General features: G+C 46.9%; 1 protein-coding gene across 1 annotated transcript in view; it reads right to left on the reverse strand.

Moving 5' to 3' along the window:
- PODXL (podocalyxin like) overlaps nt 1–25065 on the reverse strand; it is a 269097-nt gene that overhangs the window by 112699 nt on the left and 131333 nt on the right. The window contains exons 4-5 of the mRNA XM_078677422.1: nt 14619–14675; nt 12174–12248 (exon numbers count right to left, since the gene is read on the reverse strand). Of these exons, the coding sequence (XP_078533548.1) occupies nt 12174–12248; nt 14619–14675 (132 nt within the window). The remainder of the gene's footprint in view (nt 1–12173; nt 12249–14618; nt 14676–25065) is intronic.

Here is a 25065-nt window from a genome sequence, read left to right on the forward strand (position 1 = left end):
GCACAGCCGGGCGAGCAGAAAGCATGCTCGCCCCATGTGCACATACTGTTCCGAGGGGTCTGCACGGTCCCAAAATCAGCCGCTAGTGTGGCACCTGCACATTGCACAGTCTCATGTGCACATGGTTTGCTCGCCTCGTTACCGGATAGTGTGCTCGCCCCTTGTGCACATAGTTTATGAGGCGCATGCACCGTGCACACCCCAGTGAACCGCAGACTGACATCAACCCGCCACCGCCACCCAGACTCCGACGGTCCTCGCCCCCCCCACCCACGAACCACTGCTCCTGCCTACTAGGCTCGGTCAGATGCAGATTCACTCACCTGACCTGGCTGAGAGGGCTGGGCCTGGCCTGCAGCTCAGTCTAGTTAGGCACCAGCGCCGCGGGACATGCAGAAGGCAGCGCAAGGCTAGCCAGGTAGGGGCCGGGGGCAATTTAAATTATGGATGAAATGAAACAAGGCCCGGCCGGAGACAGACTTCGGACAGTCCTGATCTGCTGCGCAGGAGCATGGCTGGTCTTCTCGGATGCCACACCTAGTCTAACCGGTGTATGCACATTTTAAATTACATGTGCGCTCAATGCGCATGTCCTGACACATGTAATCAGGGCATTCCCCCCACCCCCACCCTGTACAATGCGCATACGCGCGGCAACTCCGGCAAGTAAACAACCCACCCTGTCCTGGCGCCATTTAATATAAAGAGTGCCTCAGGGGCCACGGCCGGGGCCCAGACACCATTTCTGAAGGGGGCCCCGGCCGGGGCCCACACAGCATTTAGAGAGCCTCAGGTGCCCCGGCCGGGGCCCCTCACCATTTATAAGAGCCTCAGGGGCCCCGGTCGGGGCCCGCACCATTTATAAGAGCCTCACCATTTCTGAAGAACCTCAGGGGCCCCGACCAGGGCCCATGCAACAATTTATTATAACAATTTAGCTAAGCTGCTGAAGCTCGGCAGGGGCCCAGGCATGCATGCCTTGCTTGCGCACCACCAATTAATTGTATTAAAGAGGCCGGGCGTGCGGAGTGCCATGAGCACAGTGCCCCATTAAAATCATAATCGATGCATGATGTGTAAGTCAAGTGATGGGGCGGCCCGGGGCCCCCTGGAGCGCGGCCCCCCCCGCAACACGGGGGCTGCGGGGGCCTGTGTTACGCCCCTGGTTAAGCGCCCAAGCATCAGAACTAGTTTACTTGTTTATTCAAGGTACCACACTGTTGGAAAACGAGGCAGCATCTGTGAGGCCTGCACAAATAACATGACACATTTGTCCTTCACTGGGAACCAAACACCCTAGGGCAGCGCCTGACTCTCAGAGGGTAGCGTTGCAGAGCAGTCTGAGGCTTACTCAAGGGAGGTGGGGTGGGCTAGTAATCGCCATTTGCAGGTGCGCAAAAATAACACTCAATAATTGATTGTCCAGTCTGTACTTTGCTTTATAAAAGTAAGAGTACATTTATTAAACACACACACCACTTAATACTATACACCAATTTACAAATATACATAAGCTGTTGGAATTACTTTGTGACATTGCATATCATCTCCACCTCTCCCGCAGGGGGGGTGGGGTCTAGTACCACCACTCTCATGTATGCACATCATCTTGCCCCCAATGCAATTAGTTGAACCTAACCTGGAGCGAGGGCCCTGCGCACTGGCACCATCCCAGTGGCATCCTCCTCTTATTACCTCAACAAGCATTAAACAGGGATACACCTGCCTTGGTGACACATGACCCTGACCAAGCATCTCCTACTGACCCTAAAGTATACACCACTACATCTTAAGGGCTAACAGTCTGGGGTCTTCACCTAAGCGCAGCAGCAAGACTACATGTTTACGCACACTTTAGAATGACAGTACTCAGCACATTTGGATATCATTAAAAATGCATTGCAATTACAGCCCCTAAAGGCATCACAGATGATCACAGGATTAAGTTGTAAATACCGTCAGACACCCTAGCAGGAGTGTCTAGCCACTTAAATCCACTTTGCTTGTGACATCACCTTACACCAGTACTTCACATTGAACATCAGTCCCTCTAAAAGAAATAACCATTAATAAATGCATTTCAGTGCAATTACGCCATTTCACCTCCAGGGGATGCCCTTCTCGAGACATCTCCAACTCAGCCATTCAATCTTTGATGCACTTCTCAATGAACCCCCAGCTGTAGAACAAAAGTTCCAGCCTAGGAGGTGATGCAATCTTCGCTGAGAGTTGAGGGGTTATTCTTTTTAAATCCTCAAGAAACTTAGGGTGGGACTTAGCTTTGTGCTGGGGGCGAGACTGCGCTGCTCCAGCAGCTCCCCCCAGCACCTTTTCACACTCAAGGGTGACCCCTCTCCTCTGGGGGCCACCAAAACGCCAAAACAATCCATTCCTCGTGCCTTGCAAGGCATCATGGGGCGCTTCAAGCTCCTGCCACTTTCTGGGGCCTCGGTGGGGGCCCGGTCCCACCCGGACCCCCGGGTAAGGGTATGCGACGTGGGGAGCCCACACCCTGGCCGCTCCGCGCTTTGGTCGGGGGCCCGGTCCCACCCGGGCTCCTGGCTCCTCCTTCCTTGTCCGGGGCCCCGGTCCCACCCGGGACCCCCGCAGGCTCTGCACGTTGGAGGGCAGTCCCCGGGACCTGACCCACCCCGGGGGCCTTTCCTGGAACAGTGTCGGAGCCTCACGCGCTTCGCCGTCAGGGGGCCACAGGTCCAAGGTCTCTCACCTTCTGGGGGCCATATCTCAGCCCCTGGAGGTCCGATCTGCCCCATTTTTGCATCTTCTTGCTCCTGGCAGCGCCCCCCAGCCACTGGGAGCACTCTCCTTCACTCTCCAGGTCTCCAAGAGGATGCACTCTGCAGGGAGCGGTCTGCACTGGCTGCCTGCACCAGCCTTTCGCCTGGCTCTCCTCCTGCGCCTCTCTTCTCCCTGCGCAGAGGCCCCTGCTTCTGCGCACCGGTCCTGGGCGCTTCTTCTGGTGCTGTTAGGGGCATGGGTGACAGTCAGGGGGTCTCTCCTTCCAACTGCCCATTGCCAGGCTCCAGCACCTTCCACCTCAGCAGCCCACACCCCAGAGAGAGCTTCTCTTCCTGTGCAAGTACTTTTTAAAAGTTGAGTAGGGGGCTGGCAGAAAGTCTCTGTGGGTCCTATCAAACAGCGACACATCACTTCCCTGGCCCTGCTCCCTCCTTCTTGTCCAGCCTCTTGGTTTGTTAACAAGCATTAGAAATGCAATCGGGCTCGGATTTATTTGAGTTTGAGCTAATGGCATTGTAAATGCCAATGTATTGTTGCTATGTGTTATGCAGTGTGTTCATGTGGTGTGTACTGCCAGTGATCTCCTTGTGAGTGTGAGAATATTGCACCGTTACTGCCTGTGAGGTCCTTCTTGTGAGTGTGAGAAGCTTGCACCTCTGCTGCCTGTGGTCTCCTTGTGAGTGTAAGAAGCTTGCACTGCTGCTGCCTGTGATGTCGTTCTTGTGAGTGGGAGAAGATTGCACCTCAGCTGCCTGTGGTCTCCTTGTGAGTGTAAGAAGCTTGCACAGCTGCTGCCTGTGATGTCCTACTCACTACTCTACTCTACTCACTACTCTACTCACTACTCTGCACTCACTACTCACTACTCTACTCACTACTCTGCACTCACTACTCTGCACTCACTACTCACTATTCTACTCACTACTCTACTCACTACTCTACTCACTACTCACTACTCTACTCACTACTCTACTCACTACTCTAATACTCTGCTCACTACTCTACTCACTACTCTACTCACTACTCTACTCACTACTCACTACTCTGCACTCACTACTCACTACTCTGCACTCACTACTCACTACTCTACTCACTACTCTCCACTCACTACTCTACTCACTACTCACTACTCTACTTTCTACTCACTACTCTACTCACTACTCACTACTCTACTCACTACTCACTACTCTACTCACTACTCACTACTCACTTCTCTACTCACTACTCTGCACTCACTACTTTACTCACTACTCTACTCTACTCACCTCACTACTCTACTCACTACTCTACTCACTACTCTACTCACTACTCACTACTCTGCACTCACTACTCACTACTCTACTCACTACTCTACTCACTACTCTACTCACTACTCTACTCACTACTCACTACTCTGCACTCACTACTCACTACTCTACTCACTACTCACTGCTCTGCTCACTACTCTACTCACTACTCCCTACTCTACTCACTACTCTACTCACTACTCTACTCACTACTCTACTCACTACTCACTACTCTACTCACTACTCACTACTCTACTCACTACTCACTACTCTACTCACTACTCACTACTCACTACTCTGCCCTCACTACTCACTACTCTGCTCACTACTCACTACTCTACTCACTACTCACTACTCTCCACTCACTACTCTACTTTCTACTCACAAGGTGATATTAAGCCAAGTTAAGTGGCTTAACGCTGCTTTGTAATATACGGAGGATATTACCACCAGACCGGCGCTAAAAGTGACATTCGGGTGGCGATATCCCCCTTGTAAATATGCCACTTGGTGTTAATTGTATTGCTGGGTTAGTACCCTATGCTGCCTAGGAATTCACAAAAGGCATCTTGGCACGTGTAAACGGGTTTGGCACTGAATATATATACCCGCCACGAGTGTGAAGAAATGTGCTGTGGTGACTATCTTTAAGGGGTGTTGAGGGGATAGACGAAGGGGTGGTTTGCCTTGTGAGTTTTATGTTTGAAAGCATTCACAAACTTCAATCCGACTATTTTGAGATCGGGAAACGGTCGGAGTAGCGGGCTGGAGTAACTCCCTTCCGAAAATGGGGAGGGAATGGGTCAACCTTGGAGGCGATGCAGAGAGGAGGGATTTCCATTTAAAAAACAGGAAAGTAAAATATTTACCTTTGCACTTTGGGCATCATTTCCCCAGTGCTGAAGTGTACTTTTTGGGGGCTGTCTTTATTAGTTTTTCTAATGTATGCATCCGCCACAAATACAATTACATGAGACATAACAACATAGCACAGTGTCTCCGCTTGTCATTACAAATGTATAACAATGTAAAAGTTTAGTTACAGTACCGGAGTCATGCGGTATGCAATTTCTCGGTCATATGTGCATCAGTGATCACAACTTACAGCGATGGTTGCGCACGTTTTACAATATTACTTGATATATCTGTTATAACATCAGAAACAATATTCAGCATATTAATAAAAGTAAAAATCGGGGGAAGAGCGATATGAGCAAAATCTCTACCTTATTATAACTCTCGTTCCACCCCTGTCACTGCACGCCCCATTCACTCAGCCCGTTGCAGGGGACTTCAGAATGACATGGGGTCACAATCACAGTGTGGTTACCTTAATTGCACCAGAGGTATCCTTAGTAAATTCGGGTATCACGAGGGTTGGGTACATTGCGTGGGGAAATGTTTAGTTTCTAATCGTGACGGTCTTATAGGAAGAGCTACTCAGTCCTGCCTTCGTGGGGCCCAGTCGAGACGGCAAGCCTCCCGCTGGTCCCCCCTCCCCAAAAAAGCCCTATTCGGCCATGAGGGCTCTGTGCAAGTCTTGCAACCATTTTGGGATGGAGGGGGGAGGGGCACAGGCGTGCCTTCCAGCACATAGCTAGCTGCTGACCTTGAGGTAGAATTATGTATTGGAGAAATGGGAGCTGGGGTGATATGTGGCCTGGCATTCCCAGTTATTATTCCTGCAATACTGCACAAGGAGTAGATTTTAAACATAATAGAAATTATAATATAATATAATAGAAGTTTGAAATTCCAAAAAGTAGTCATCTGCACCCATTCTCAGTACTTTAACATGTACAGATATTTTATTTGTGTGTGACTTGCCCTCATAATGTATACAACCAATGACCAGAGGTAAAAAAAAGCTTCTGCTAATGCATACAACGCAAAAAACAATAATACTAACATAAAATGTAGTTGACGAAAAACGCTAATGATACGAATATTTAACCCAACAACACGAAAACACGACACTGTTGCTGCAAAATAACACAAAGTCAAAACATCTGTAGAAGAAGCTGCAATTCGAAACAGAAGACAGCCAGACTAGAACTGAACTAAAATCTAAGGTTAAAATCTCATTTCCATCTGCCTTCAATTACCGGCACCTCGGACAGCTGGTAATTGAGGATTTATGTATTCTTCTGTGCGTGTTTCTTAAAAAGTACTGTGACTGCCCTTGAAGCTACAGGAAACTTCTTTCAATTAACTCCGCTGTGAACGCGGCACTCTGACAGCTCCTGCAATGGTTGACGCGCTCCCACCATCTGCATTGCATTACACGGGCACTCTGACAGCTCCTAATTAAGATTAATAAGTCTGCCGGGCACGTAACCGCACACTTTATGCCATGAAACTGAAATAAATGACGGCCGAAAAGTAAATATAGCCTATCACGTCAAGGCTACTAAATAGACAGCACAGCGAAGACGAATCACTAGGCAGATGCCAGAAAAAACGCGGCGCGCACTAAAGAATGTGCCAGCAGGACCCCTTTCAGAATTCTTTTTTTTTTCGAACACATAAGAGCTCGGAAGCTCCGCCCCCCAAATCGTGGTGGCGTAGGCCCGAGCCCTAAAAATGGAGTCGTCCAGTGTCTCTGGCCACATGGCCTCTGAAATCCAACTCTTTCCTTCTTGGTGCAGCCTGGTGCCTGGCACCCAGTGACAGCTGCTAATGGATGAGCCTGTAGCCCCACCCATCTTCTTCTTTGTGGAGAGGAGGCCCTAGCTTGTGGAAGGAAGGTTATCAATCCATCCAGCTGAGGTCAACCCACAGCCTGGGTCTGGTCATGGCTGGCTCAGAGAAATATGACAGTTCTGTATGACCCAAAAGCAGTACAAATATGACTTTGGACTCTGCAGAATACTTATTTTCACCTACTCTACAATGGACTTTAGTGCGTGTCTGGAATCTGTAGGCTTTGTGGAAGTCATTTTAGCCATGGGCCCCACATTCCCATAGAGGAATAATGAAGTGAAAACACAGTAAAACGCACTGACTTTCCCTGGCATGTTCCTTCCCAGGGTATAAAGCCTATTCCATGTCACCACCCAATTCTGCATAAGTCCTGCCACACCATTCACTCTGTAGCTGCTCCTGGACTGCGCACGCTAGGAATCTCCCCTGCGCATCTCCTACACTTGTGCACACGCATGTACACCCGTGTCTGCATGTAACAAGCACGGTGTCCCATACTCCAGCTGCTGGGCAGCGGCCTTGTCAAGCCAGGCGGACACCAGTAAAATCTCCGTGCAGTCTCCTTCATTATGAGTTCACTGTGGATGAGTCCCCGATTATGAGGCTCCCCCACAGTAAAAGCTCCATAATTAGGTGCTCAAAAAGCGAGAAATCCGGGCGGACCTAGTGTCAGAACCACCTTCTAACACACACCAATTATTTTATCTATACAACAGGGGTCCCTTTGGCATGTAAAAGACTGGCCTTTTACTCAGGAGCAGAAACCTGGATTATCTCTGACTTGGGTTATGGAAGGTTTAAACTATGACCCCTCTCTTGCAACCCCTCCAGTGGATGTGGCGTTTGCTGCTGCTGTCTGTCTGGTGGCTGCTACACAAAGTTTTAATTGGAAAAGTCAGAGTTAATGTTCTCTTTATTGGCGTCCCTTGAACTGTCACCCATTCTTTAAAAAATTTTGTGTCCTGGACATCCATGAGGCCTATTTAGGTTCTAAATTGAAGATTTCTAGAGGGGTCATTTAGAGGCTATTGATTAGGAAATCCCCCAAAACAGCAAACTTAGTACAAGTCATTGACTGGTGTAGCCTCTTTCTTGTGGAACTTCAAACCATGTTATATCAGAACAGTCACAATTATTTACATGTTAACCCCTAAATCTCCCCACCTACAGTATATTCGTTTGGTTGCCTTTTGTGCTGAGTGGTTATTTTCCCTTTGGAAATGTATCTTTCCCCTGAGCCTATATTCACTGTCGTGGGGAATTGACTTGGTTGGTTGTAATTAGAGTAGGTGTGTGATTTGTAGGCATTTTTCTTCCCTCATTAATCTGACTTCTTTTGTTTTTATGAAGTATATTAGGTATATGATTTATATTTATGTCTATCCTTGCCCATACAATGCTCACATTCCTTAGTCTAATCCATGCCCTTAAAGTCCTAAGCTTGGCCACAAGTGTCGGAATAGGGCACAAGGTGGACAGCAATGATACGACGGACCAAACAGGAGGCTGCCTGCCAACAAAAAATCCTTTTTATTATCAGGATTTAATATCAATTCGTTTTCACCTGAGACGTGTCATGAAAGAATGAAAAATATAGATTGGATGAAGAGCATTGACATTAAATCTAATCAGACGTTTTGTCTTGTCTGTGTAGATACAACAAGAGTCTAAAAGATCTGATCAGAGCTGCAAAAGGGGACAGGTAAATATGCAATTAAGTGGGGATCAGTGAGAAAACTTGTGATAGCCGACATGAGAGTGGAGAAGACTCGCCTGAGGGGAGAACGGAGACTGCCTAATGGCTATCTGTAAGGGAAGTTTTAAACCATCCAAGGTTGTGCCGCTTGATGTTTATGTCTTATTGCATTTATTATAATAGCTGATGGTCTACAGTACTATAGACCGTAAAGACACCCAAAAAGGTCAAGACAATGTGCCTTACTGATCCAGCAGTGCTACTGAAAATTGTGCCATCCATGAAGTGGAAGATTCCCATAAACTTAAGACTTGGATATTAAAGCTTCTAATTTAGCAGGCTGGGATGCACACAGTGGAGCTATTTACAGGTAGCTGGAGCGTTGCCAGTAGTTCATGAGCTACTCTTTGGAGAATCCTGATCTAAAGGTACTCTGAGTTGATGGGGGCCTTTGGCTGACATTTTATTGCATGTTTCAAAGAGGGTCAAGTAGAAGGCTAAATCTTTTTTAAAGTCTTTAAGCTTTAAGGATCTCACTGAATTATATAATTTGAGCAGTAACATGTTTATTGGTGACCTATTTTAGGTTTTGTAAAAGTATACTGCCCCTTGCCAAATCAATGTTGATCTAAAATTATGGGAAACAACCTTTACAACAAGTTTTTTTTACCACGTTTGTACCTTTACCATGCATTTTTTACCATGCATATTTTTAGAATTCATATGCTTTTACAATGTATGCCTTTAGCACGAATTTAAGGTAAGTTCAGGGGTGTGGGGGGTCTCCCCCCACAAATACATTGTTTACCAAAGCGTGGTAAAGGCATACGTTGTAAAAGCATATGCAATCTAAAACAATGCAGGGTAAATAATGTGTGGTGAAGGCATGCAGAGTATTTCCCTAGGTTGATCCATCATAGAACCAAAATTATTACATTAGTAAATTTGAAGCATAAACTTGTAGCTTAATTTGTCTTGCCTAAGCCAAATGTATTTTAGTTGCTTCAAAAGTATAATCTGAGGTACATCTTCTCACGGTTTTATCTTGTACTCTTGCTACATATAATATGAAATTCTGAAGTATGCCATAAAAACATAATTCAGATTAGTGATGCTAGACATCTTCCTAGGCAGGATGCTGCCGCTATTTCTCTGATGCTACCAACTTTCATCGCTACTGGTGGAACTACATTACAGGTGGGTCCACTACGAGTAGACAGAAAAGATGCACACTGTAAGAAGTTGCAGTGCTTGGACCATTTCGAATAGCTTAAATGGCAAGCGAAACTGGGCACTGTGCCTGGTGGAGAAAATAGGAAAGGGGTGGAACTTGCTCATATACATATGACATTAAGGCATTCTTACAAAGAGAGACCCAATCCTAACAGTCACTTTTACATACCAGCCAAATCTTCTACGTCTGTAACACTGAGAGATATTTTTCTATGTTTGCATTTGTATATAGAACAAACTCGACCAGAAGGTATTCAAGCACTTTACATGAGCACCAGTTGCATTAGACATTCATTTTTTTGGGGCAGGAGGAGATTAATTGATTTGACCAGACTCACAGGATGTTGAGCTGACACCATGACTCGAACCTGGTTGCCCAGTTCCAAAGTCAGCAGCTCTGTCCGTTACCACATCCTCTTCACTAACATTCATGCATGTAATATTACATGTAATACTATTTAATACAGTGTGCATAGAAATAACACTTTCCTAGAGCACACCACACAGGCACAGAATACAATCCATATATGCACATGCAAAGCACTCATAAGTCAAACCATATGCTTCAAAACAAAAAACAAGTAATATCCACATAACACTCGAGTAACAAGCCTAGGAGGACCAGGCGTCCTGGATTTGCTGTCCAGGCAGATTTTGAGAAATTTAGCTCATGTCCCGGTTTTTGGAGAGGGTCGACTAAAAGGGGGGAGGTGTTTTTTATGTTTTACAAAGCAGGGATAGTTAGCAGTTGTTCCAAGAAGGCAATTTAATTCACAGGCAAGCCACTGGGTTTAAAAATAGCATCTTATGTATGTTCTTACTGCCTGTTTTGTAATTCTCTGCTGAGGAGGCTGTCATTCTGTGCGCTCCCTTGATGTAAAAGTATAGTCCTTCTTCTATTTTTGTGAAATGTCCCGGTTTTTTGCTTTAAAATTCTGGTCACCCTAAACAAGCATCATGTATGTAACACACACAAAATTAACCTCACATGCCTTTAAAGCTGCCTTGATATCCATACAACATTCAGACACCAACGTTTATAACTGTAGAGTTCTTAAGAATCTACACACAAAACAAATTGCAGTGTTCAGTGCTCACTTGCCCTTTGGGGCTAATCCGTGTTTTATAAAACAAAAATACGAAAAATAAATACATCAAACGTACCGGCTCTCTTTCTCTCTCTCTCAGTCTATTGATGGAAACTGTATCTACTAGTCATACAACTCAGACATAATATAACTCACAAACACACAATCTCACCCATTATGCTGACTGTGCAAGTAAACCACAGACAGGAAAATAAGCCCAAGGTTCTCACTAAATACCTAGGTATGCTCTTAATTCTTGAAAACCTTACTAAAAACATGTTATTTTTTTCATTTTGTACTGAATATTTTCAACCACGTGCTTTATCGTTCGTGGTTTACTTCAGTAGTTTAGCTGTAAACTAGATAAATATAGATTGATACAATTTCCCCAAAGTACTAGCCGTAGTTGAAACAAGTTTGACAGCAGGTGGCAGCAGTGGATCGGTTTTCAGTTTCATGAAAATGGTAGATTTAGGAAAAGGTTGCATCAATGTAAGACTTTTGTCCTTGGGGAGATCATCTTTAACCCCAGTCCGTTTTTTATTTTCGTCTACTTTGTATAATTATTAGTAGCTTACACAGAGGAACAACTTTTCCTTTTTGTCTCCATCTATACATTTATTTGGAGTTATATCTAGCGGAAAAAGACTCAGAGGCATCTTCTGCCTTACACGCGGACTTGCCCACAATGGTATTTTAGATTATGCAATATCCAATATGTACTTTTACATGCCTTTGTGAATTGGACTCAAAACATCTAGAATTGGACTATTTATTTACAATTAGTACAAACAGAAAGGACTGTGACATCTTTGCACTTCTACTAAAAGGGAGTTAAAATTTTGGGGAAGATTCACAAAGACTTTTGCAAGGGTACATCAATCTTATTGAAGAAACGTGATATATATTTGTGCACAGCGTAATCAAGCACTGGAAATGTAAGTAGATCGAACTACCTAAAACCACAACAGCCAGTGAGAGAGTAGTATAAATTGACGTTTTTTAGGGATATTCACAGTGGCTAATTTGTATGAAAAACAAACACAGGCACCCATACATTTTCTTAGGAGCCCTCCACTGCCACTGCATTCCACCTGTGTCTGGGTTTACCTTTCTTCTTTCTCTTGACTGATGGAATCTGTTGTAGACACTCCAGCATTCCATTACATCACCAAGCCCTCCAGCATTCCACCACACTACGTTCATACAGGCTGGGCAGCAGGGACTCAGAACACTGTGGAGGATGCATTACCTACAACAGAATCCATACACCACGTCCTGCTACATGAATGTCCCAGGGCGGGTGGGAAGGGGAGTCTACATTTTCCACGGCCAGGGCCAGTGGTTGCAACCACGAATCTTTCATCGGCAGCTTCACAGCGCAATCAATTTTGAATTCCTACTTACACAAAGTATTGTTTTCTGCTCCTTCGCCTCAAGTATCAGTGACTTATTGAAGACATCCTGGTGGAAACATGTGAGCTGAAAAAAAGGAAAGAAAATAGATGAAAAATAGTATTGCATTGCTGCCAGGCTTTCGGGGGTGAGGCAACTCTCAGATTAATTCTGTGTAGCGCACACCGGATGCCGCCCTTACTTTTTACAATCAGACCGGCTTTGGAATTTATTAGATTCATGGAAGTATTACTTTGTTGAAAGAAAGCAGAAAAGCAGTGCCCTGTCTTATTTCTTAAAGGCAGCACATTCACAATATCTGTAGCCAGCACAATCAATATCTTAAAGTCAATAAACAGTACTGTATCTATCCCCCCCAAAATCATAGTGTCCTTGAATGAAGCAATATTTAGAGACAGTGCAGTATCCTAATACCTATGTGCAGTACCATAAGTATAGACAATACTACATCGATAGACATGACTATGTAATATATAAACAAAATACGTTCTCTATAGTCAGTAAAGTATCTATGAAGGCGCCGGCAAGCGCTCTGATATCTGTAAGGATCCTGTTCGTGCTATATAAAACTTTGAATAAATAAATAAATAAAATAAACAGAAGTTACCAGTCGCAATGGAATTGTGAGGTTTAGGGGAACACACCAAACCTCGGAGTGAAATATTGTGCCAAGATGAAGAATTATGGGGGGGGGGGGGGGGGGTCGGAAACACAATTAAAGATTCCCTCAGTAGGTACTAATTTCTAAGGGAAGTCTAAGGTTTTAACTCAGGTTCACTGTTTATGTGGTGTCAACTAAACCCAAGGTATTGCTAATTATGGGGGTTCAGCATTAATACCCCCATATTCGGGGCGTGCATGCATATATATATATATATTTACATCTGTGTATATTTATGCAGTACAATCAATAGAAAGAGAAAAAAAGGTTCAGTATGTAATAAAAAGTATAATGTACTAATATTTATGCACAGTACAATAGCTATAGAACATAGAAAGTTTATAGCCACAACAAATAAGGGAAGTACAAGAAATTAATATTTATATAAAGTACAATTTCTACAGAATATTGAAAGTTTAAAGCAAGGGCAATTCAAGGCAGCACAATATCTTAATATTTATAGTTATCACAATTGGTGTAGAAAGCGCACTATTTTACAATAAGATTAGAGTTGGGCAAATCGTCCCCAATGGTAGGCACATTGGTGAAGCCAGACAGAGTTTTCTGGCGTTAGTATTGCGAAGATGCAAAGTTTCCCCACCTGAGTCCCCCTCACAAATGCACGGTTTTCCGGCTCCAGCATGTTCTGGCCTTGAAAGGTGGGGCATGCTATGGCTGAAAATTAGTCACTTTGAAAAATATGTGGTATTGGAAGGCACAGATAATGGGACGGGGCAAGTAGTTATTCTGGGGGGTAGGGTTGGGTTCTCTGATGGGTGAGTCTTGACTCACCAAGCAAAACAGTGGGACTACTGTAATATTACGAATCTCTTGGGAAATGAAGATTAACTGGGGGAAACAGGAATCCTGCACCACTGTCCTGTAATAATTCCCCATCTCCCTCAGTATGTCATCCTGAGGTGCTTTTGGCTGATGACGTGCGTGGGGGGAATACACCCAACTTGCGATGTTTCTGCTGGACTTGTAATCACAGTGGGGCCGGTAACCACTCTTAACACCACCATCGGGATTAAGAGCCCCTAGTAATGATGGCTTTAATGTATATTTGGATATGGCCCTTTATTGGGAAACATCCACCCCTTTTCATGCAAGTGACTTTTATGAAATGAGTCTACTCACATTGTTTTCATCCATAATCCTAAAACACTGCCACTGGTGTTGGCTGATTCTTTCCTACAATTCGTTCTTTCCTACAACACCGAGCATGCATTGTAAGACAAGTAACTCCTATGTGCACTGTGCATTTGCTTGTATGTTAAAGAGGAACTACCACTTCCTCATCGAGGCCATTTTCCTCCAGTTTTATTAAAGTTCTAGGTAGTAGATTTTAAAGATTGGGTTGAATAATTGCTGCTTAACACCTTCTTCTCATTGGGGCTCCTCAGATGCAGTGGCAGTTGTCCCAGGCCACCAGTGCAGGAGTGCGCATGTTCTCGCCAATGAGAGCCTCGGGAAGGTACGGGAGCATTGTATGAGATATCACTGAAGAGGATGCTGTGCAGTTTAGATTTCAAGATGGCGGAAACAGCTGCCACTAGCCTCATCTCACTGGCCTAAACATTGTAAACAGTAATCTCAACGTGGGCTTGCATGGCAGGTGCTTTATGGGGCATCACACTTTCACATATGTTTACTATGTTTGCTAAGGATTGCCCATTGAGACGGTTGGTTCTGGCTAGGATGAAATTTAAAACAGGGGTAAACAAACAAACAAGTAAATAGAGGTAGACACATAGCTTCTGAAGACACATTACCTTAATTCCGGGAAAAGTATGTGTGATTGGTCCAGCACTGGGAACAGAGTCTGAGGCCTGGGAGAAACAAAGAAAATATATGTTACTGGGTGTGTGAATCAGTGCCGTGTGCATAGGGCACCAGTAAAGGAGAGGACATGCACTTCTGCTTTCTCAGTGGATGACAGTAGTGACTTTCGCAGGTGCTAGATTAACACCACGGTAGATTAAAGCTCACAAACCCTCTAGAATTTGACCAAATTAAACTAATATATTTCAACAATTATATTCATTCAATATCGCAGAGCCAGTGCTCATGGTTATGCTTCACAGATTGTTTGAATCTTCGCTTTATATGTTTGAATTTAAGATGCAGAGGGTTATTTAACAGTAAATTACGTTGTTGGATGCCATTTAACAAGGATCATATCCATGACAGTCATATCATTTATGACAGTAATAATGTTATGTGTTTCTTACATTATTTCTATGTGTGTCTCCTTTAATACATTGCATAAAATGTATTCCTATGAACACTCAGAATGTTTTAGACATGCCTAAGGTGGGTGTTTTAGAAATGTTTGGTTGCACAGCACACTGGAGATATAAAACACAATCGATTGAAATACAAACAATAAGACATATTTCAGCATATCAGTCAGTGGATACTCCGTTTTCCTTTTGGCCACAAAGGAAAATAGAAGCTTTATGTAGATCAGTGACCTGCATGCAGAGAGTTGTCTAGATTTCAATCCAGTAATTCACATTTCTCATTGTAGGGCTCTATCTTATCACAGTGTTTGCTGGTGAGATGACTCCTGCCACCAAAGCAGGAAACCTTGCTGCTGTGGTTGCTATTGCTGTTAAATCTTGAGATGGACCTGCCCACCCTTTGCATTTCAAAGCAGAATTTTACAAGAATTGTCTAAAAATCCAGAAGTTTTGAATGAAACATTTCAATACTGCCTGTCTTACTGCTGTGCCCGGTGATATTTTATCAGAGTGCTGGCATGCAGCCGTTGGTTTATCTCTCTCTTGGTGAGGTATAGTAGATGACGAATATTGTTTTCTTTACTACGTTTGTTGGTGGTGGGAGTGGTTTCCTCACTGATTAATTTCCTAGTTTTTTGAAACGTCGTCTTCAGCGAATGCAAACGTATCAGCTCTCGTGTCTGTAATTTGAACTGTGCAAGCGAGAAACTTCATGTAACACTGCTGGCAACATGACAAGCTGAACGCGAGGTAGCCCACACCGGGTATTCAGACCGTCACGTTGAAATCTCTGGTACTGCTCGATTCTTTACAACCGAGTAATAGTCTCCGAGCACCATTTCTTTTTAACTGCACAGTGTCACTAACTACACGTTAATCAAGACTCTGTTTCATGGAGTCTAAATAATTCGTAACTACATCATTTCAGCCTAATGGCAATGCCGTGTCACTTCGTTAAGCACGTTTTACCAGCACGGTTCAGTTATGACTCGCACCCGCAACACGGACATTTCCAACCGTTAACCAAACTACTGAGATAATCATCACCGTAACCAGCTTCTCGCACTCGGTAGCTACACTATCCATCACAAGAGGTTTACAATGCATGTATTTTCATTTTTGCACAGTATTAAGGCACACATTACCTCCTCGTCCTGTCTCCCCGTCCCATTCCTGATACGTGAGCAGCTAGTCTGCTCCACAGAAACCCCTACCCAGCTGCGCTGTTTGCACTTCCCCCTATGATGATGTCACCATCACGTGACTATATAGGGGGAAGTGCCACAAACAACATCCTGTTCTTTTTTTTCTGCGTTCCCGTGGACCGCGTTCCTGGCTGTGCTGTTGGGTCTACTCTCGAGGTGAGTTCCCTGCTGTTTTTGGTGTGGTCGGCGGCGTGCTTTAGCGGCCGTCTTTTCCTTTTCATTTTTGCTTCCCCCAGGCTGTTTTATTTCTGCGCGGCTCGCGTTAGCGGCCGTCTCCGTGTTGGGGGCTTCATTTGTCCACGCGGCTCGCGTTAGCGGCCGTCTGTGGTCTGGGGGCACTGTTTGTTTACGCGGCTCGCGTTAGCGGCCGTTTTCTGTGCTTTTCCTTACCTGGCTCTGGTTGGCCTGCTCCAGCGGCCGTCCCCGGTTTTTCTTCGGTCCTTTTTCGCCCTGCTTTAGCGAGCTGGGGCTCTGCTGGTGCTGCTGGTGTGGCGCTCCTATTTTTTTTTTTGTGTGCTTTGGGGGCGTGTGGTCTGCTGATTGGGCTGTTTTATGCCGGCCCATTGCATTACCTGCCACAGGTGTTCGGGTCCTCGTCCTGTATTTAAGGGGTCCTTCTTGGATGTTTTTTTGTCCTTGTTTTTGCCTGTTGGTGTGGTTTTTGGACTTGCGCTTTCATGGATGCTGCGGCTTCTTCTTCTGCGTCCCCTCTGGATGCCCTGCGCCTCCTTGTTGGTGAGGCAGTGGCTGCTGCTTTCCTGGCCAGGGATGCGGCTGCTCCTCCTCCCAAGAGACCTCGTGTTTCTGTGGATCCCCAGGCTGAAGCTGAAGATGACTTGGGTCCTGAGGGAGATGAGGGTGTGCGTGGACGTTTTGTTCAGGGTGCTGAGCTCTCTGACCTATTCGCACATGTTCGGTCCAACTTGGGGTTCTCTCCTCCTGCCGCTGATGTCTTGGAGGATGACTTCTTCACGCAATATGTCCAGCCTGCTCCGGATTCTTTGCCTTTGCACAGTGCTATTCGCAAGGTGTTGTCACACGAATGGCAGGAGGTGGATAAGTCTGCTTTTCCTCGTTTCCTGTCTCGGCGTTACCCTCTTGAGGGTTTTTCTGCTGAGTTTCCTCAGGCTGTGAAGGTGGATAATTTGATGGCTGGCCTCTCTTCTCAAGGTTTGGTCGTTTCTGAGGACGCCCTGCCGGCGGATGCTGTGGATAAGCGTATTGAGGGTGCTGTGAAGCGTTCTTATGCTGCTTCAAATTTTTCCGTCCGTGCGACTGCCTATTCTAACTATATGGTTCAGTCGCTCCTTAAGGATTTCCAGTCCCTGTCGGTTTTGCTGCAGGACGGTGAGGATGCCACTCCTCTTTTGTCTTTGATGGAACAGCAGGTTCGGTACCTGTCGGATATTTCTTTTGACAATTTGGGGGCGGCGGCGGCTGCTTCTGGTGCTTCCATCGCTGCACGTCGTCATATTTGGATGCGTTCCTGGAAGGCGGACTCTTCTCAGAAGTCGGTCCTCCTTAAGTTGCCTTTTGAAGGTTCCAAGGTTTTCGGTCCTCGGTTGGAGGATTTAGTCAAGCAATCTGCGGAGAATCGCAAGCTGGTGGCTCCTGTCCGCCCCCCTTCCCGGGGTCGTGGGTTTGGTTACCGTCGCGCCTTTGGGCCTCCTGCTCGTGGTGCTTCTCAGCCCTTTCGTGGCAGGGGTCGTGGCCGGGGGGCCCCTGGAAGTGCCAAGCCCCGGGCCGCTGCTGGTGTTGCCGCCGCCGCTTCCTCCTCTTCTCAATGACTGTCTGCCTTTGCCGGTTGGTGGTCGCCTTCAGTCCTTCCGTGCCCAGTGGTTGTCGGTTCCGGATGCCTGGGCGGTTCAGACTGTTTCAGAGGGTTACCGGCTCGAGTTTTCCTCTCCTCCACCTCCGGGTTTTGTTCGGACCCCTCTGCCCAGTCTTCCTCTGCGGAGAGCTGCTTTGTTGGCCGGCGTACGGATCCTGTTGGAGAAGCGGGCGATTGTGGAGGTGCCTCCGCTGGAGAGGGGCATGGGGTGCTACTCCATTCTCTTTCTGGTTTCCAAGAAGGACACTTCGGATCTTCGACCTGTCTTGGATCTGAAGCGGGTCAATCGCTTCGTGATCCATCGTCCTTTCAAGATGGTTACTCTCCAGTCCATCCTGCCTCTGGTCCTTCCGGGTGGCTTCCTGGCGTCGCTGGACCTGATGGATGCCTATCTTCATGTTCCCGTCCATCCGGACGACCAGGGTTTCCTCCGGTTTGCTGTGGGGAGCCGGCATTATCAGTTCCGGGTGCTCCCTTTCGGCCTTTCATCGGCACCCAGGGTTTTCACCAAGCTGTTGGCCCCTCTGGTGGGTATTCTACATTCCATGGGACTGGTGGTTTTTCCTTACCTGGATGACTGGCTGATTGTCTCTCCTTCTTTTTCGCAGGCTCTGTTGGATGTGGACCAGGTGTGTTTTCTGCTGGGGTCCTTTGGGTTCCTTATCAACCACAGGAAGTCCTCCCTGGTGCCCTCCCAGTCCCTGAGGTTCCTGGGGGCTCTCTTCCGTATGGACATGGACATGGTTTTTCTCTCACAGGAGCGCCAGTTGACTTTGTTTCGTCACCTTTCCTGGCTTCTGTCCCAGTCCCGGGTGTCTGCCCGTCTCTGGTTGCGGAGTCAGGGGGAGATGGCGTCCACTCTGCATCTCCTTCCTTGGTCCAGGCTGCATCTCTACCCCCTGTTGCATCATGTCCTGTCTCACTGGGATCCTGCCTCCTTGGACTACGAGACTCTCATCCCTGTCACTCCGGGGATTCGGGCGGATCTCCAGTGGTGGTTGTCCCCTCTGTCTCTGTCCCGGGGGTTCGATCTTCTTCCTCCCCTGTCTGTGGTCGTTTTGTCCACGGATGCCAGTGCTCTGGGGTGGGGTGCCGTTCTGGGTGCCTCCTCGGCTCAGGGTCGGTGGTCCGGCTTCGAGTCTCTCCAGTCGTCGAACTGGAAGGAGCTGCGGGCTGTCTGGTTGGCTCTTCTTTGGTTCGCTCCTCTCCTCCGGGGTCGGGCGGTCTCTGTGCAGACCGACAATCAGGTGGTTCGTGCTTATGTGAATCACCAGGGAGGCATGTGTCGTGCCCTGTTTCTCCTTTCCCGGAAGATCGGCCTGTGGGCCGAATCGAATCTCTTGTCTCTGACGGCGGTCTATCTTCCGGGGACGGAGAATGGGCCTGCGGACTCGTTGAGCCGGGTGTTCCCGTCCTCAGTGTCCCTCTGTCTGTCTCCGGGCCTGTTCGATCTGATTGTCCTCAGGTTCGGCCTTCCTTGGCTGGATCTTTTTGCCTCGGAGGAGTCCGCCCTTCTTCCTCGGTTTTGCAGCATCGTTCCCTCTCCGATGGCGTGGGCCACCGATGCTTTCTCGATTCCTTGGTCGGAGGGTCTGCTGTTTGCCTTCCCTCCGTTTGCCTTAATTCCGAGGGTCCTCCGGAAGATTCGTTGGGATCGGGCGGAGGTTCTCCTGGTTGTGCCAGAGTGGTCTCGGCGGTCTTGGTTCCCCCTTCTGTTGACCTTTTCTGTTCGCCCTCATTGGCGGTTTCCCCTGTGTCCCTCCCCTCTGAGGGTTCCTCTTCTGAGCCTTGCCTCTCTGCGCCGCCTCCGGCTGGGGGTTTGGCACTTGAGAGGTTGAGTTTGCTGGATCTCGGGTGCTCGGTTGAGGTTGCCCATTGTCTTCAGCTTTCTCGGCGTCCTTCCACTTTGAAGTCGTATGCCCGTCACTGGAAGAATTTCTCTTCTTGGTGCCTTGGGAAGGGTCTCTCTTCTGCCTCCTGTGACGCTGTGAGGGTCTTGGACTTCCTACGGGATGGGTTCCTCCTGGGTCTTGCTGTTTCTTCCCTGCGGGCTCAGTGGGCTGCCGTTCTTGCCTTTCGGGGTTCTTCAGTTGCCTCTGTCTCCCCGTTGGTGGCTCGCCTTCTGCGGAGTTTCTTGCTTCAGCGTCCTGTCTCCCGTTCTCCTGTGCCTCCTTGGGATCTTCCCCTGGTTCTGCGGGCTTTGACGGGTCCTCCTTTCGAGCCTTTGGACTCCGTGGCCCTGAAGTTCCTTTCTGCTAAGGTTATTTTCCTGGTGGCCATTACTTCTGGCAGACGGGTTGGTGAGATCGGGGCGCTGATGGCCTCCCCGCCTTTCTTGCGTTTTTGCGAGGATAAGGTGATTCTCCGTCCGAGTCAGTTTTTTCTCCCTAAGGTGGTGTCTTCCTTTCACTGTCAGGAGGATATTGTTCTCCCTGTGTTTTTTCCGGCCCCTGCCTCTCCTGAGGAGGTGCTCCTTCATTCTTTGGATGTGTTGCGGGCTCTCCGCATCTACTTGGAGCGTACGGCTGCTTTCAGGAAGGTTGATTCCCTCTTTGTCACCTATGGCCTCTCGGGGCTGGGGCTGCGTCCTTCCTTGTCCACTTTGTCTCGGTGGGTCCGGGGTGCTGTGGTTTCCTCTTACGACTCTGCCAGCTGTCCTCTGCCTTCCTCTGTTCAGGGTCGGTCGACCCGGAGCGTTTCGTCCTCCTGGGCCATGTTCAAGGGGGCATCCTTGAGGGACATTTGCAATGCTGCCACGTGGGCTTCTCCCCATACTTTTGTTTCCCATTACCGGCTTCAGTTGGGGATGGCGGCCTCTGCTGCTTTTGGGGCTAGTGTCCTTTCTGCGGTGCATGATGTTTGAAATGTACTGTTTTCCATGGATTAAATGGACCTGTTTGTTTTCTCAAACCTGTGTGGTCTGTTTTTTTCTGGCAATCACCGTGTGCTTGGGTATGGGCTCACGTATCAGGAATGGGACGGGGAGACAGGACGAGGAGGTAATGCCCGGTTACTCACCGGTAATATCCATTACTCCGAGTCCTGGTCTCCCCGTCCCATTCCTGAGCCCTTCCCTCCCTCCCTGGTTTGGGTTTTTTTGTTTGGGTGATTGTCTGTGTTTTTCGTTCTGGGTATCTTTGGTATTTTCAGGATGTTGTTTGTGGCACTTCCCCCTATATAGTCACGTGATGGTGACATCATCATAGGGGGAAGTGCAAACAGCGCAGCTGGGTAGGGGTTTCTGTGGAGCAGACTAGCTGCTCACGTATCAGGAATGGGACGGGGAGACCAGGACTCGGAGTAATGGATATTACCGGTGAGTAACCGGGCATTCATAGAACCTTGATGGCAACACGTGTCATTTATTTAAAAGCATGCCAATGGATAGCTAACAGTCTGTTTAAATACAGACATCACATGTTTGATACTTTGAAATTTTTTGATATTTTGTAAATAACTTTACGAATGCACAAGGAGTGGATCCTCATTTAGTTAATCATTTTGGTCTCATTTAGATTTCCCCTGACGAAGTGCACAGTAGTGCACGAAATGCACTGGGAATGCCATTTCAAATCAGTTTGAAACATGTTTAAAAAACGACGTTGGATGAAAAACAACAAAAACAAATGAATTTATGAATCAAATAAAGGATCATTTTTAATGAAAACTTTATTGTCCAATGATTGAGGATGATTGAGGATACAATGTATTGATTGATTACATCGCTCGCAGCGATCCCCATCGTTGTGCCCAGAGGGTCGACCCCTATGATTAGAGGTCGTTTGAACAGTTCAAATTATTAACACTCCAGAAGTTAGAGAGTGATACCTCGGAAGCACACAACAAATATTCAGAAGAATACAATTTTGATAGCTTGTGCGCAGCCAAACTTATGAAATAGTTATACATCTGCTACTCTCAGATATTACAGATTGTGCCATTTAGGTAAGTTATCATCATCATTACATACCTACATGTGCATCACGTGGCAGGGATCTTCACCACCAATGAGTCAGATATAGGCTGTATGATGTGAAGAATGGCCTCCATGAGCAAGGATAGACTCCATTATTCCACTGTACAATACATGGGCAGAATTATATCAACACCCACAATATAAACAGGAAGATACCGCTAGGCAAGTGATAGCCACAATGTTGCTGAGAACGACAACTGTGTCAAGCATGGGCAGGCCACTATTACACTAGGGAAAGCAATAACGTTGAGAAACATGGTCCCAATATGCAAAGGTAGTGCCTTTGTTAAGCCAGAGGTAGCGAGAATGGCACCAGGCATGCCCACAATATGTCAAGAATGGATCACAATGTTGGCAGGGATAGGCGGTAGGCCCAAAGTAGGTCACGAATGGGCCACGGTTATATCAGGGGTAGCGTATCACCAAGACAGCTCTCAAAATGGCACACCTGGCCTACTATTATAGCCAAAATATCACTGAGACTGCCAGCAGCATGCCATGGATTTACCTATATAAAGCAAGGAATAGGAAACAATATCACACCCAGCCCAGGTTATCTTGGCCTTTTCCCCAGGGCAAATACACCCAGATGCCCAGGCACCTCAAACAAATCTCGGGAGACACACACACACACTCCCTCTCTGTCTATTTCTCTATCTCTCCCTGTCTTTCTCCTAATCCCACCAAAGCAAACCTACCATCACCCCACTCTCTTCACCGGGGCTCAATTTCTCTGCCATGTACAGGCTCCGTCTGCTTGTGCTGCTCCAGCTATGGGGCCTACTGACAGTCCTATCAGATGCCAGGTCAGGATTGGGGCTGGCCCTTCTCTTGCAGACCCCAGTTTACTCTGTCTTTTTATAAAGAAGGAACACATTTGGAAAGCCTTGTCAGTGGCCCGGCAGGCTTCAGCTCGACATGCTGGGCTGCATTGGTCATGAAAAGTATGCCGACTATGGAGGGTGAATGCGTGAGGGGACTGAAACAGAAATGCCCACCTGGTTATTCCTCCCCTGCACTGTTGACATGCACACTTTCTGGTGTAAGTGCAGACGCCAAGAAAAGGAAAAAAACGGACTACAATCAGGATGGTTTGTTTTAATTTCTGCTGCTTGAAGCTGAGTAGGACTGCTTCTCTCCTTGAATGCTGATGCTGGTGGGGAGATGCTCTAGTGCTCCTCTGCTGCTGGGTGCCCAGGTGGATGCATCGCCACCTCTGATATTGGTTCTTCATTGCAAGGACTGTGATGAGCAAGAGCAGAACCAAGAGTAATGAGGTTAACCACTCATATTGTTCACTTCTGTGTTGTCAGAATCCTCGGAGCGCCCATCACGTCAAACCTTTCCCCGAGGATGACCAGCGTGGCGCCCTATGGTCTTCAGCATTTGAGGTTACGATGACCTGAGAACTTGCAGAGGGATTCTAAGGGCTGCTGCCTGGGACACTGATGAAAGGTTCAGCATACATGCGCATCCTGCTGAGCACAGAGGTGCACATCTCCGCTAGAGCGGTGTTCTTCCTCGCATATGCTCAATAGGATTGGGTCAAAGGTGCAGGCTCGACCTCAGGAAGACGTATTGGTTCACCAGGATGCCTATGAAAGGGAGTTAGAAATTTCACTTGGTCTTCACAACTGCTCTTGTCATGTTAGAAACGCCTGGGTGCTGTTCTAGTTTCCGTGGCCCGGCTACTTCTACTCCATTATGTCTACTCCCCCTCTCAGTACTGTTCACCTCTTCTATAGTTCTTGCCCTGTCTACCTCCACCTCCCAAGCCAATACTCCTAGACCCTGTGTCCTGTGACTGAGCCCAGTTTCTTGTCCTTCTGGATACTTGGATCTTCAGTTTTCTTCACCTATTCAACATCCAGCTCGCGTTCATGCTGGTCAAGCTCTCATTGCACTGGAACTCAGCACTAGTCAGTACAGCCAATCTCATCGGTACATGGGAGTCTGAGGTTGAGAGCTATTATTGACATCAATCTGTTCATCATAAAAACATTTTCCTTAATCTAATCCTAACTAGTGAGGAATGCACAACCAATAGGGCTCCCTTTCTGAATAATTCCTGGCCTAGTACTGACCTATAACTCTGTTCCTGAATTGTTTCCATAGTCATCTAACCATCTGCTTTCTATTGGCTGAACTATCTGGTAACCAGAGCCCTGAATCTTGAATATCTTGATCTGCTTAACAAGCTGCTACTGGTAATTAATCACTGACAGCATGAAAACATATCTTTCATCCCTAGCCTCCATAACCACATGCTGGCTGCCAGAAGTCTCGACAATCTACATTCTAATGCGCCTCTCACGGCAAACTAAGAGGGAACAAACACTATGTTGAGGGGAGTTAGGTGAGGAAAATGGCCTTATCAACTGATGTGTGAAAATGTATTCACTGGAGAAAATAACTGAAACCAAAGTGTCTGACCAGACATAAAGCACAAGAGGCTTCCTTGGGAGGCAATAACTCAATTACAGCAAACTCATAACAGAAAATGTGTCACCAAAGGACATGAAATAGAGTGCCCACATCCACAAACTCAAAGAAAATCCAATATAAGTACCTGCAAACCCAGAGGACATTCCCAGGCCAGAAACGTAAACCCAGTGCATACATACAAAGGGTCAAGGGCTGAGACTTTAGGGCACCAATGGTCTACTAGATGGCAAGTCCTGATGGATGCTCAATAAAGGCTAAGAGAGGGATTCGATCAGGCATAAGAAAACACTAATAAAGCCCATGAGCCCAAAGCCATACTCCCTTGTGTGGACCAGGATACAGCTACTTGCAGAAAAACCTTCATGATACACCTGCTCCTAGTAGTGGGGAGGTGCCTTCTCTTATTTTACTTCCAGATTCCTGCCATGTGACTAAATATATAGTGCGTCTGACAGCAAATCTTTCTCTCTACTTTTGAAACTGGAAGTTTATAGTAACTTATGAAGACTACCTCCCCAT

Source organism: Lissotriton helveticus, chromosome 1_1 (assembly GCF_964261635.1).
Source record: "Lissotriton helveticus chromosome 1_1, aLisHel1.1, whole genome shotgun sequence".
NCBI lineage: Eukaryota > Metazoa > Chordata > Amphibia > Caudata > Salamandridae > Lissotriton > Lissotriton helveticus.